The sequence below is a fragment of the Mangifera indica genome, chromosome 7, assembly GCF_011075055.1.
Source record: "Mangifera indica cultivar Alphonso chromosome 7, CATAS_Mindica_2.1, whole genome shotgun sequence".
Taxonomy (NCBI): Eukaryota; Viridiplantae; Streptophyta; class Magnoliopsida; order Sapindales; family Anacardiaceae; genus Mangifera; species Mangifera indica.
In genome coordinates this window covers 18,903,623-18,919,104 of record NC_058143.1, presented here as the reverse complement: position 1 = coordinate 18,919,104, position 15,482 = coordinate 18,903,623, and the positions used below count along the sequence as shown (strand labels likewise).

At 32.4% G+C, this 15,482-nt stretch overlaps 2 protein-coding genes across 2 annotated transcripts; one reads left to right on the top strand and one right to left on the bottom strand.

Annotated features, from left to right (window-relative positions):
* The first annotated feature begins 6,357 nt into the window (after nt 1-6,357).
* Nucleotides 6,358-7,536, top strand: LOC123219956 (repetitive proline-rich cell wall protein 2-like). The gene has a single exon (XM_044641931.1). The coding sequence runs from the start codon at nt 6,391-6,393 to the stop codon at nt 7,303-7,305; it is 915 nt and encodes a 304-aa protein (XP_044497866.1). The 5' UTR covers nt 6,358-6,390; the 3' UTR covers nt 7,306-7,536.
* Nucleotides 7,537-13,826: 6,290 nt separating this feature from the next.
* Nucleotides 13,827-14,866, bottom strand: LOC123220448 (ethylene-responsive transcription factor 1B-like). Its single transcript, XM_044642667.1, has one exon. The coding sequence runs from the start codon at nt 14,770-14,772 to the stop codon at nt 14,119-14,121; it is 654 nt and encodes a 217-aa protein (XP_044498602.1). The 5' UTR covers nt 14,773-14,866; the 3' UTR covers nt 13,827-14,118.
* Between the last annotated feature and the right edge of the window lie 616 nt (nt 14,867-15,482).

Here is a 15,482-nt window from a genome sequence, read left to right as displayed (position 1 = left end):
GCACAATGACATGGGTGATGACGAATGCTAGGCCCCATCTTCAATACCTTCACAAGCAGCTTGCACCAGTCGGGTCTTATAAAATATATATGTTGCTACTATTCATTACGCGGCCTTCTGTCCATTCGGATTTTGTTGACTAACATAAATTAACCTAAGGTTTCTTTTTGTCTTATATTATATAAGTCGGTGCTCCTAATTGATTTCATATTTAAGGTAATTGTTACTGTTTTACTATATCTGTACTCAACTAATAAGTCTTGACTAATTACCTCTTTCGCCGGACCGATTACAACATGTTATATATCTTTTACTTAGAAAAGTTGATGTGCATGATTAATGCACATTGACCAAACAGGTACCTTGGCAACTTAAATACGATAAACCAACTTGAAAATGATAGACAATGTTAGGCTTGAAGTTGGACTATTGTATAAACAAAAATAGGTTTGATCTAAACCAAATGAAATTTGAGTTCATATGAACTGAGACATAATATCTTTAATGGGATATCAAAATAGTGAACAATATTATTATAAGATAAAGAATATCATTATACGTATCTATATATGTAATTGATAAATCAACTTATTTAAATAGAGTTGTGGATTCAATTTAAACTTAAATTGGATGCATCCCTCTATGTAATTGGTCAATACATATAAATATGTTTTCCATGCAATAAGTCTTCTTTCCTAGAGTGAAATGGGGAAAATAGCTTGACATTTTGCATGTTTTTCAGCTCACAGGATAATAAAATTCTAATTGAAGTTGCGTGTAGATAGTCTATGGCTTTCCCTGGTTCCGTTTGATTTAATGGATGGAAAGAAATTACCTGCAACTTCACACATGCTGGTGTGAACGATCGAAATTTGTTAAATTTTTTCTTCTTTTCCTGTTACGTGGAATCACAGGTCAAAATTGTGATCACAAACTTACCCAAAAAAAAATTGTGTTCACACGTCATGATACCATATACAAAATGGAATACAGAGCGTGAAGAATATTGAAACAGTGCGGAGTGTTTTAATATAATCAACGGCGCGTTTCATGAGTTACGGAAAACGACCTCGTTTTTCATAAACAAAGACTGTCTTTAGGTTCTTCTTCGACAAACAAGATCTTTTGGATTCGCTGAATATTGTTGAAGAAGATGAACAAATCTGATGGCGGTTAATTTTAGTTTTTGTGTAATGATCAAACTGTTAAGGTTTCAGTTTACTGGGATTGCCAACTTCACAGGTTTTGTAGATTGTATAAAAATGATCTTGTATATATTTTCAGTTAGAAATATGAGAAACTGAAGTATATTATTCACAATAATTCTCTCAATTACTTGTTTCTCGATTTGTTTTGTTTCTTGTCAGGGAGTAAAAGAAGTAAAGTATATGATTGACTTGAACAGTTTGCCATGGCTATTAAGAAAGACTGGATGCCAATGGGCTGGGCTGGGCCAACCAGTTGATATTTGAAGGCCCAAGGTCGGACCCTATATTTAGGGTTGGGCTGGCCTTAAATGGGTTGGTATATTTAAACAATTTTTTTTTAATTTTCATTAAAATTTTTAAACACAATTTTTTTTTAATTATCAAAACCGAGAACAATCACCAAATATTTTATTTACAATCTCTCACTTGTGGTGGAGGAATATCATGGTTATATGATAAAAAATATTATAAGTTTATAACATAGTACAAATAAATAAATTTACATACTGTATAAATTATAAACATAAATAATACACACACGCACGCACACACACACACACACACATATATATTATATCATTTATCTACTAATTTTCAATATTCAAATTTCTGAATTTTTCAAAGATATATTTTGTCACACGATTCTGTATTTTGAAATCAACTTTGGCCTAATCTTTCATATGCATTATCGCTTCGATCATGTTTGAGTATAAATTGGATCACCTATCATTCAACATGCATCCATCTGCACTAAAAATAGATTCTAATACTACAGTCAACACTAGAGGTGTTAGTAGATCTTAGGTCATGACAACAAATATAGGAAAAATTTCTCTCTTGTTTTTTCAGCATGTCACAGTATCTAGTTTTTCAGTATTATATCTTTGAACAATTTCTGGATAATGATTAATATTAATATAATTATAAAATTGACAGACTACTTATCTTTACTCAAAAGGGGCTATATGCATGAATTTTGTTTTGTCTGAACTATTAGAATTTACCTCTGATACAAAATTTTATCAAATCCTATTATATTTTTGTTCATAAATACTATATATATCAAGTAAAAATTTTTGAACATATTCAAGCTATTAATTGATAAATTTTCATTAATAACATCAAATAAAATTTGTAATCCATTAGTTTTTACCTTAGGATCTAACACAGTAACAACAAAATAAAATAAAAGAATTTCACCCTAATATTTTTAAAATTTTTGTTCTATTTACCTAAATATATTCTGAAAAGTATAATGAGACTCATGAGACCTATGTTCTTTAAAAATATCACTTATTTCTACCATATTATATATTATTAAATAAATTATTGGATAATATACACCTGAACAACGGTTTGTGGTTGTCTTCAATGGGTCTAACGTATTCATTAGAGTCATAGCTATTTTTCAATCTTGATTTGTAAAAAAAAAAAGGATTCGCTGAATCTTTTGGTTGAATATTGAAGTATCCTGTTATAAAAACTTCATACCCTTCGCATGCTTTCAATATGAGGTATGTTGAATTCCACCTAGTTTTGGTATTTACTTTAAATTTTTTTTTCTCAACCCTATTGATTTACATAATTAATTATATATTGATACCCGTGAAGGGGATGATGAAATATATGCAATGACATATCGAATTACTTATATATCTTTTTTGGTCGAGCTTAAGCCTTCTTGAACTATTAAATTAATAACATGAGATGCATACCTATTATGAAACAATTTTTCATTAAACGAACGAGATAAATGATTATATATATATTGAATAATTTTATCATTATTTTTGACATTATTAAAAGTAATTGAAAAAATAGAATTATTAATTTTTTAATCCTTAAAAATATTTGCTAATGTATGATAAATTATAAGACCATTATGCGGATATACTAAATTTTTAAATGTAATAATTTTTTTATATAACTGTCAATCAAAATTAATATAATGGATAGTTGTATAAAGATACTTTATATTTTGATTTGTAACAGTCCATAAATAAGAAATTATTGAAATAATATTATTAAAATTACTTAATTCTCCAATAACTTCTAATTTTATTAATTCATAATTTCTCAGGATGTCTAACCTAAGAGTTAACTTAAAAATTATTTTAAATATTGGTTGAACACTATTTTACATCATCTATTCTAAAATTTTATCTTCTACATAACTAAAAAGTTGATTAAAAGCAACTACATACCTGATCATATAATTTTGTATCTTCATTTGTTTATATGTGAAAGTTGACATTTCTTCCATGTGTCCAAAAACGTTGGAACCTCCTGTTAAACTAGTGTCGAGACCAACGAACTATGCCAGTTCAATTTGTTTTTGTCTTCTAAGCTCATATGAAATTTTTTTTACAATAATCAGTAACGTGTCGATGAAGATGTCACGTGTCATTTGTACTTGCACATGTCAAACAAGAACTACAATGTTTTCATACTACTCGACGAATTAATTTTTTTTTATTGTTTTCTCTATTCGATCGAAGTGCTCCAACACCATTGATGTTTGCTTTCTTTTTCTCTTTATCGAATAATGCAAACCTATACCTATACCATTTTCACCTGTTGGTGCTCTACTTATTCCATCTTGTGTATCATCAATAATATTATCAGTGCTAGCATAATAATATTCAAATAGATTGAATTTATTTGATATTAGATCTATTTGTAATATTTTATAATGATAAAATAAAAATAAAAATAAAATTATAAACACAAAAAATTATTATTTACGAATTCAAATAGTTTTTAAAAGATAATATTAAAATTTTTTTTTTAATAGTGATGGGTTAGATTAGGTCAACTCACGATTTAATATTAAAATTTATAGTTTGATTTGGAAAACTCATAAGTCAAATCTAATATGTTATAATGTCAAATCGGGTTTAAAATTTTTGTTTTGGGGTAAACCTCCATTTGATCCTTCTCAATTGACATGTCTAGATCTCTTAATAGCAAAAAAACTATCAACAATGCATTTGTTGAATCTATAATCACCATTCATATGCTTCATTAATATCACTAGATATTTCCAGTTATAATTCTCAGAGTTTCCATATCAGTAAATACGGACAAATTATATGGAAGCACATAAAGATTAAGTTTTCCACAATTAATTATGATTAAGTAAGAGCAATAATACTGTTGGATATATGCATGGGTGCATGTACATAGACCTAGTTTCTTGTTCATGATGATACAGAAAGCGTACATCGATTAAAGACCGAATATCGTAATTAGCTTCGAAAATATAATAAATAAAATGAAACTGACTTTCACCTATAAAAACAAGCTATTAAAAGCGAAACAATAAATGAATTCCCAGGAGACACTGATTACCGTATGCTCGAAGGCTCTCATTGAACTTACGTGGGACGCAACGCCACCACTAATATATATTTATTTCGGCAGAATGACTATTCCCCACCTAGTAAAAACTGGAAAATTTTCGCCATTTCAGTTTGAAAAGTTCATTTATTCGTTTGTTATTAACTTTGTTAGTAAAAACAATTAAATGAATAGATTGAAAAATCATTTTAAGTGAAAATTTACTTCTCCAACAACCCACGACGTATCTATAACGTCAGTCTTGAGTGGCAGTCAAACAGAGGTGTGAATACAAGATGCCAACTGGAATGTTTGGTCGGACAGAGGCCTACTTCCTTCCCACCAAATCCTTCCTCATGTGTCAAAAGGAATACCAGCAATCAATCAACAAACAGCACGACGACAATGCGGCTCTCACTGAGTTCCTCGCTTCTCCAATGGACTACAGTTATCAATTCGTCTCTATATTCTTTTGTTTCTTTAACATGTACCTCATGAATTGGTGGTGAAAATAAAGAGTCGAGATTGGGTGATGGCGATTTTGATGGTGGTGATGGAGGTTCAAGCTTTCAAGAGTGGGTCAGGGGGGCATGGAAGGAGTTATTGGAAGCTCCGGGTTGGGTGACAATGGCAATGAAGGGGATAGAAACAAGAAATGTTCAAGCGATGTTTTGGGAAAATGATTAATGGGTTTTTGGGCGTTTTAGGTTATTTTAACTTACAGGGAGAGAAATAAAATTTTCAAACTTTGAATATAAAAAATAATTCTTTAATCAAAGTTTGGGTGAAAAATAGTCATGCAAAATTTGTGCAGTCGATTGTGATTTATCACCCACTCGAAAGAGCTGGAGGGAGTAGATAGGCATATGATTTGTGACCTAAATTTGACGCCTTCACTTGAAAAACTAGTATTATAATTTAGAACCATATACAAGTAATTAATTTGTGACCACGTATCAATGAATTATGTCTTATGCAAAGTCTCTGAACGTTGATTGATATGCTCAGACCTCAGTGTTTAAATTGATAATGAAGAAAATGACCTGTCTTCTTTGAATTAATATAATTATCATCACCCGATTCATCACTATTGTCATCCATATTGCCGGTGCTTTCATTTTCATGCTTTAATTAAATGGCATCGCCGCATATTAATTCTCCTTTTTTAGAAAATATATCTAATTTAAAATGATCTTAAATATCAAATACATAATCCTTCACTTTATATCAAAGTATGAATAAATATAACAGATTGTTAATGTTGAACACAAAAGTTGGGAATATATATATATATTTTTTATTAATTGAAACCTAGTCTCAGGAAAAAGAAAGAAGAAGTGCATGGAAGAAAAGTTTTTCTAATTCTAACTTTATAGTACTTAGGACTTCTTGTGTCGGTGTGAATCTTGAAATGATAGTTTGAATAAATGTTAGAATAATATTTAATTAAATAAAATTGCATCCATAGTAATAAGTGATATATATTTCTTGTTAGACCGTGCATGAATCCTAAGAGTTATAAAATTTCACATGTTAAAGCCAGCATAAAGGTTACTGAATCGACCATGGCTGAACTAGTATAAAGACTATCTTCCAAACTAGATTTATGATACAGCTAGAAAGTGTCCCAAATGTCTACCATTCGGACCAAGTAGGACCCAAATCGTCCCTATCATATTAATTAGTGGCCCAATAATTGCAAACCTAGTTTGACTTGTATGCACAATACCTAATCTTAACAAAACCATCAAGCTATGCATTGCAAGTAAAGCACAGGAGACCAAACCTCTATATAAGCAACTCTTCTACTCTTGTTTTTGCCATCAAAACCAAAACAAACAAAATGTCTCTCACCTACTTGCTAGTGCTGCTCTTTGGAGCAGTGCTTCTCCCCACTCCTTCTCTCGCCGATTTTGGTTTCGAGTTTACCTTTGAGAAGCCACCCATTTACAAGCCTCCCATTAAGAAGCCACCCATTTACAAGCCCCCATTTGAGAAACCTCCTATTTACAAGCCCCCCATTGAGAAGCCACCCATTTACAAGCCCCCATTTGAGAAACCTCCTATTTACAAGCCCCCCATAGAGAAGCCACCCATTTACAAGCCCCCCATAGAGAAGCCTCCCATTTACAAGCCCCCCTTTGAGAAACCTCCTATTTACAAGCCCCCCATAGAGAAGCCTCCTATCTACAAGCCTCCTATTGAGAAGCCACCCATTTACAAGCCTCCCATTGAGAAGCCTCCTATCTACAAACCCCCGATTGAGAAGCCACCAATCTATAAGCCCCCCATCGAGAAGCCACCAATTTACAAGCCACCAGTCTACAAGCCCCCGATCGAGAAGCCACCAATCTACAAGCCCCCAATCGAGAAGCCACCAATCTACAAGCCTCCCTTTGAGAAGCCACCAATCCACAAGCCTCCCTTTGAGAAGCCACCAATCCACAAGCCTCCCTTTGAGAAGCCACCAATCCACAAGCCTCCCTTTGAGAAGCCACCAATCTACAAGCCTCCAATTTTCTATAAGCCTCCCTTCGAGAAGCCACCTATTTACAAACCTCCCATTGAGAAGCCACCAATTTACAAGCCCCCGAAGATTGAAAAGCCACCAGTTTACAAGCCTCCAAAGATTGAGAAGCCACCCTTTCACAAACATCCAAAGATTGAGAAGCCACCAATTCACCTACCTCCCAAGATTGAGAAGCCGTTCCCAAAACACAAACCCTACAAGCCCCCATCAACTTATCCACACAACTGATTAGTGCTATGAAAACAGATAGGCAACAACTAGGAATAAGAGCTCTTGCAGTTCCAGACTCATGTTATGCTTTCGTGTTGAATTATCAGTTGTGCCTTGCTTCTTCGCGTGTACTTAGATTATCTGCTGGTTAGCTATATATACTGAATTCTCCAATGTACATCGAATGTACGTAAAAGGCAGTGATCTAGCTTCATGCAATGCTACATATAATATATTTCCTCTTGATTATTTGCTTGTTCATGACTTCCTGTGTTTCTTCTGCCGCATGAACAAGTATTCTCAGACAAAAATATATATTACAAAATAGAAGGTAGCATAATGCATCTTTCTTTCAGTACTAATTAACTACAAGTACGTACGGAGTCCACATATTATAAGTTAAAGACATTAACTCCAGATTTGAGATTTGACTTATAGCAACTATATATTCAGGTAATGAAATATCAGGATTTGCCGGGAAACTCCGGTACCTGCAGGATAATACTTGGGTTAGTCGTACCAAATATAACCAATATAATTTAGATGGCGGTTGATCACTTAAAGTAAGCAAATAAATCGAGCTCATAAAGTTAGGTGGCAAGAATCAATTGGCATATTCTCATTTATAAAACTATAGATATTCAATTTTAATTATCTAATTAAACATTCAGATAATATATCATTTATTTTAAATTAAAAATAAAATAATATTAAATTATAAAAAAACACATCATATAAACATCCAATGAGACGGGTGTACAAAATAGTGCTATCCTTCTTTTCCAATGCAGTTGCATGCATGGATTTGATTCGGATAAGCTCTCACGATTCCTTTAACAAAAGCTGCGTCCATTTACACTTTAGTTGGTGGATAGTGGTTAGGCTGACGATGCTTTAATTTGTGTGAAAGATGACAATTTTAAAATATACTTATCCAGCTACTTTATTTTTCACTGATACAGGTGAAGCAACATCAATCAAAAGAACCCTGTGAACATGCATACGTGGTGTCCTATGGCGTTGTATGGGAAATTTGGAGCATTTGTCAACCAATTCAATTTCGAAAGATCATGAGTTAGATATAAAACTTTTACTGTTGAATATTTAACTCTTTTTTCCTTGTCTTTTTATAGAATCAGACATTTTTTTTTATAATTTTTATATTAAAGCTGGATTCAATGATCAAAGTTGGAGATATTTAAATCTAAGTGCAATTAATAACAATTATTTCTTGCATTGCACTTCAACTGCCCCTCCAATATCTAACAGCAACTTGTTTGAGCTGATTATTAGCCTAAATCACGATCCACGAATTCATCAGTAGTTCTTTGTTTTCAAACTTCACGGTCCCCGTGACAAAATCCTCATATAGATTTGATTTATCACTGCATCAAAAAAAAAAAATTTATGTTTTCATAGCCTCTTAATTTGTCTTGACTTGCTATGGTTACAATATGTTCATGTGCCTCTGGGTCCTTCAAATCTTGCTTGTATATCTGCAATTGTCAAAACTCCAACCAAAAGTTTGAATAAAATTCTCTATAAAATCTCCAGTCCTTATCACTGCCAAGACCTCCAGCAAATTATAACTTAAACTTGAGTCATTAATTCTGTATTATATAAAGGCTAGATAGATGCACTGTTTTTTTAGTTCATCTTTTATTTGATGGATTTGGCTAGAAGAATTGAAGTAGATTATCATACATGCATAGTTTCCGGAATAATTGTTAAAAGCTAAAAAGTCTCATATCAAATAAAAATAATATAAACGTGATAGATTAGACTTTAATATAAACTAATTGATTTTATATAATATGAGTTTCGATATCCATATTTATAGATTAATATATTTTTATATAGTATCATAATTCAAAATCAAATGGATGGATAAGTTATATGAATTTCAATCTTCAAACTTATATAATTAATATATTTCTACGATGACAAATCCTATTGCATTCTTTTGAGTAATTATCATACTAACATATTTTGGTATAATTACTTAAAGGAGATAAAGACTATAAAATGTTTAATTATGGCATACCATATTCTAATATGATGGGTTGAAGACCTAAAATCGTTGACTTCGAATTTCGTATACAACACTCAAGAAGAAGGTAAAGATCCGAGTAGTTTTTCCATGATTTTGTCTACACATTTCAGTGTGCCCAAAACAGCTGGTGAAATTTATTATAATAAAACTATTGGTATAATTTTATGATGAAATAATATATATATTATTATATAATTAAATATTATTTTATTTTTAATTTTTAATTATTGAATCATATAATGATATGTTATTTATACATAAAATTATGTATAAAAACTATATATATATATCACTACTCAATTTATTAATTAATACAGTAGCTGTTTTGAGCCTTGTAAATGAGTGGTTCTAAAAGTTCCTGATGATAAGTTCAGAAATTGAATCGAAGAAAAAGGGGAAATCATTAAGTGGATTGAATGAGCCGACTCCTGCCCTCGTCCTGGGATCATTAATAAGTTGAAAAAGAAGGGTGTCGGCAGAAAAATATTGGACACAGGAAAATAGAAAAAAAGAAAGATAAAAAGCAACGGCATTATTTAAAATGAGTGTTTTCTCCCATTTCCTGAAATTATTGCAGGATTCGTGTGGATTAATTATGTGATGTTGAGATATATTATAATTAAAGAGTTAGTCAATGCTTTTAGCAGAAGTGCAAGTGTTCAGCAAAGGCATTAAACTTCATGTACAAAAGACATTGGCCGGTGTTAATCAAAGCGTTGTTTATGTTTTCATTGCAACAGAACCCTTTTGTAAGGAAAAGAATTCCACTCATTTGCACTCAAATAAACCTCAGGCAATTGCAGAACACCTTATGTAAAGGTCGAAGCACTGGCTTTCTTAACGTGTCAGCATTTCTACAAACTTAGTATGCATCTTCAAGACTCATAATCCTTTATCAAAACCTCTCTAGGAAAAACCCTTTTGCAATCCCTTCGCAAATCAAGATGGTCCTCTAATAAGGACGGGCCTGTTGAGGTAGGCCCAGCCCCACCCTCACAATATAGAAGAATGTAAGTTGGGCTGAACCAATGATCCTTTGCCCAATTTGAAATCCATTATGTAACCACTGAAATGGGCAGGAGATTCCTAAAAATCAGGTGGGCTCATTCATGCAACAAACTCTAGCCCATGGGCTTGCTTTTATTATGAATATTTGCAGAAGCAATCCTGGGCTTGGCTCATCTAACCAGACAAAATTTAGATGAAACTACCATAAATACATGAAATTTCTAATCTATTTCCAGAGAAGGATTTAACCTTCTTTTCTTTTATCCTTATTATATCAAAAGTCACAGCTCAAAATCTAAGTTGAATTTTTCAACCATAATTCTCAACCCAAAATCTAAATTGGATTTTTCAACCATATAATTTTATCACAAAAGCAACTATACAGTAAAAAAAACCTTTGAAAGTAAACTGGTTAGTCTACCTAATTTGTGTAACAACAATTTCAGCCACCCTTAATCATACAATTCTCCACCTAAAAGTCTAAGAGTTCAAATTTATTACATTTTGAGAGGAATTTCTTGTTTGTTTGGTAAAAGACATTAGCAAATTGTAATTAGATACTTATTTTCTTGGGAAATTCAATGGAAACTTCCTTTGATAATATACTATTGCCAGAGAAAATTAATTGACACATAAAATGGAACAATTTTTTATATGGGTAACCCACAAAAGAAAAAATTGTTAAATAAAATATTATTTTATTCATAATATTATATATATAATTTTTATACAAATAAGAATATATTATTATATGATTAGGTATTATTTTATTTTTAATTTTTAATTATTTAATCATATAATAATACATAATTATTTATATACTAATCATATTTTATTATCTCATTTTCCTTAAATTTGATTACAAAGAAAGAGATTTAAAAAAAAAAAAATTGATGACTTGTTCAAAAGGGTCTATTTCAAGATAGATTCCATCTGAACATTCCCAAATTCAATCACATCAAAATCAAATCTTCCCTTAGCTTTGCTGCCTCCCCAAGTTAGCTGTTTTAGCTGTATATTCAAGTGTTAGTTTTTCTTCTTGAAGAATACAACTTACAGCTGAACAGGACAAAAGCAGCAAAATACATGAAGATCTTGAGGGGAATCAAATGAGCATCTTTTGAGCATCTTCCTTCTGAAAAGGTGACCAAATTCACTTAATTAATGAGCACTTTTAATTAAGTTGGATTATAAAACTACTTAGTACCTTGGAATTGACTGCCCTTTTCAAAATAATCACGTGGCAATTGATCTTTTGTATTTTGTAGCGAGCAATGTTGACTGAAATAGCACCTGCAAAGGAACATTCTAAAGCCTTTAAGAAAATTACAAGGGAAAATGTTCTAATACTTGATTAATTAAGATAAGAGAAAGCCAGACATGTGGATAACCTAGTCATAATCGTTATTATATTCATTTAATTAAGTCGTAATTAGCAGATATCAGTCTTTATCTTAGGACATGGGGAAAATTTCTTATCAAAATAGAAATCAATTGTGCCATCAAATTAATATATTATTTGCTTACGGTCCGCTGATTCCGGTCATCTTACTTTTATTTCTTTTCCACGGGGTGATTCTTCTTCAGTAAACACAAATGAAATGCTGACAACTCCGGCTAGGAATCTCATAACACCTTCTCAACTAAGGGAAAATAATCATGTCGTTCCTAATGTTTGGCATAAATACCTCTCTAGTCTTAGAGAATTGTGTAGATGTGTTTTGGTCCTGGCTAGTGCGTTTCAGTCTCTATCATACTGTCATTAGCAAAGTGTAGGCACCAAAATATTATTCATGGGTAGGGATGACAATTCCACCTTCCAAATTAGATCCTCAGCCCATCTAAATTAAATCCTCCGCCATTCTCTTCCTGAACAGAGGAAAAGTTTCTCGATAAAAATAGAGATAAAGACAGAGATATGAAAAACTAAAATTATTGTAATCGGAGATATGATGTGAACAAGGATAAATATATTCCTAATTCATCCGCTCTTCATGTCATTGCCCATTCTCTTACATATTTTATAAACTCTTAAATATTAAATTATTTTTTAAAATTTTGAATTATTACAAATATAACTTGACACTTAATCAATATTTTTTTATTACAATTTTTCTAGTAGGGATGAGAAGGGGAAGGGGAAGGGGAAGAGAAGAAATTTCTTTTCTGAAGGAAGGGGATAGAGATTCCTTGTTATCCTCGTATCAGGGATGAGACAAAGATGAGGAAACACGTTCTCTATCGAGAAGGAGATGAGGATTAAGATATTCATTCCCTACATACTAAGCCCACTGCTATATTCTTATTCATAAAGATCAAAATGTTACTGAAAAAAGGCCAAAGGACTATGTCCCATCTAAGGTTTGGTGAAAAGACAAAAACACACCCGCAAAAATTCAAAAACCCAAACACCTATCTGTCCTTAAACTTTCATTAAAATTGTAGTTAAATATAAAAGTAAAACCGTTATTATAACAATAATATTATATATATATATATATCTCATTTTCCCCTAGATTTTAAAAATTGACATTTCATCATAGACCTCAACTTTGAAAAGTAACCCCCCCTCCCCAAAATCTTTAGGTTTTATCTCTCCCATGATGGGCACTATCTTCATCCTCCCTTATCCCTCTGTTATCGCCGACAACTATGATGACATACAAAGAAGCTCCAACCGATGACGAATTTGACACCGTTATGTTTCCATTGCCTTTTGGTCTTCTCCTAGCTCATGGTTCGAGACATGGTTTTCGATTCCAACTTACAAAGTTGAATCAATGGCCTCGTTGATTCATTTGGACAAAGACTTGTCTTCTTTAGCCAAGATGAGGTAGGAAGAGGGGAGAAAGATGACCAAACAATGCAGGTTCATTGGAAAATCGAAATCTTATGGGGAAAAATAAATTTTTCAAAATTTAATTTTAGGTGAAAATTGTTAGTTTTCTGAATAAGGGGAGAAATTGAAAATGGGATCAATTTTGTTTATTTTAATATTATTGATAAAATGACGATTTTTCTCTTAACCCCAATAGAAAATTTTTTGGTGTGTGACAATGGGGTAAAACATAGGTGCGTATTTGGGTTTTTAATTCCCATGGGTATGTATTTGTCTTTTCACCAAACTTTGGGTGGCAAATAGTCGGTTGGCCCTCAAAAAATTTACAAGACTGAAGTGTTGTTTAGTCTAAATCTCAGGATGAAACTGTCATCTTCACCGTTTCCTTAGAAATTTGCCATCAATGGTGCTCATACAATGCATGCATAAAGAAGTTGCGTACATATGTATATCTCTTGCACATGGCATGTATCTTTTTCATAAACACAATGAAACCGATCCATTTCTGTAGAGATAATTAAGTCATAAAATGTTTGTAGTAAATCACTAAACTTTGTGTATCAATCTTCCTTTGTAAATTATATTTCTTACTTTTTTTTCACTTTTATATATTAAAAATATATGACATGAAAGAATATATAGAAAAGAAGACGGAATTGAGCCACCACACTTAATATTTTCAGCTTGAAGCAAATAACGTAACTATAGATACAGAATTAGCGAATGGCCTTCAAAAAAGCGAAGGTTTTTGGATTCAAAATTACAAAATCTCAAGATACTATCCTTCTTAGTTTCTGCATATCCTAGTGCTATATATAAAACATAACTGAAAAAACCCCAAAAGAAGAAACACATAATGAAAGAAAAGATTAAAAAAACGAGATTGTTTCAGGCCTCTGAAACATGAGTCTCTGTTTTGGTTTTTTAATCTTCACCAAGGCCTAGGAGTGTTTTGATCAGATGAACTCAACAGTTCTTCCAAATAATCAGGTCCTAAATCTTCAAACACCACCACATTTTCTATCCTCACTTCTCTCTCTTTCTTCTTCTTGTTTATCATTTTCTTCCTCATGGAGTGTTTTCTCTTAAGTGCCACCACCGGTGAACACCCTTCCTCCATGCTACACTTCATCTCTCTCAGAGATTCCTTAACCCTTTCCACCGGGAAATTGAGTATAGCCGATGAACCCCTCATTGAAAAAGCAGCTTGATCGTAAGCCAAAGCCGCTGCTTCTGCACTATCAAATGTCCCTAACCAAACCCTTATCCCATGTCTAGTTGAATCCCTTATTTCTGCCGCGAACTTCCCCCATGGCCTCCTCCTAACTCCTCTATACGATTTTTCTTTACTCCGATTCTCTTCGCTTCCCCAAGTCACCTCTTCATCCTTAACTCTGTTGATAGATGTAGCTTCTTGTGTGGCCTCGGCTATTATTCCGTACAGAAGCATTTCTTCAGAGTCGTTTTCATTGAAAGGAAGAGAGTTGTTGTTGAATGAAAAGCTTTGAGGTAAAGATTCAAGAGACCCAAAAGAGGACTCCGGAGATGAGATTGAATTTGGGGAGTGAAAGAAGAGTGAATCCATCGGAATTTGAACAGAAATTTTTCTGGGTTTTGGAACTCCTCTGTTTTCTTCAATAGCACATGTTTTCCAGTGTGGAAAATTAGGCGTGGAAGCCTTTTTATACCCTGAGAAATAATAAATAGAGGCTAAAATATGAAAAAAAATATATATAGAAATTACCAAATTAGTGAGGAATCAATGGGTTAAATGAACACGTGGGTCAACCGAAGCATGGCGGCCAGGTCAGCAGTGAAGTTCAGGTTGACGTCAGTCTGTGATTTCAGTTTTGTCGTGTTGGAGTTGCCTTGGACATTGATTTTTCTCCCCGTGGCCGTTAAATATTAGGATTACCTGAACAAGAAAATTTTTCCATTTTTCTTAAGATTATGCTATCAGCTTTGAATTCTAAGCAAGCCACTTAGAAAGGTCAATCAAGCATCATTTTCCATATGAAAGTAAGGGCATTACTGAAGTTTCCGAGATGGTTCATAAAAAATTGGAGGCAATTCATCACCAATCTGGCCGATTATCTCGGCCTTGGAAATTGTTGCTCCTTTCAAATTTCGCCAGCACAAGAGGGTTTTTTTTTTCCTTTTGAAAGGGACAATTTTTCATTTAAATTTTAATTAAACAACATATATATATATATATATATATATATACACACACACACACACACGCCACAGATAAAATTTTTTTTATTAAGATATACAAATAAATTTTTTATTAAA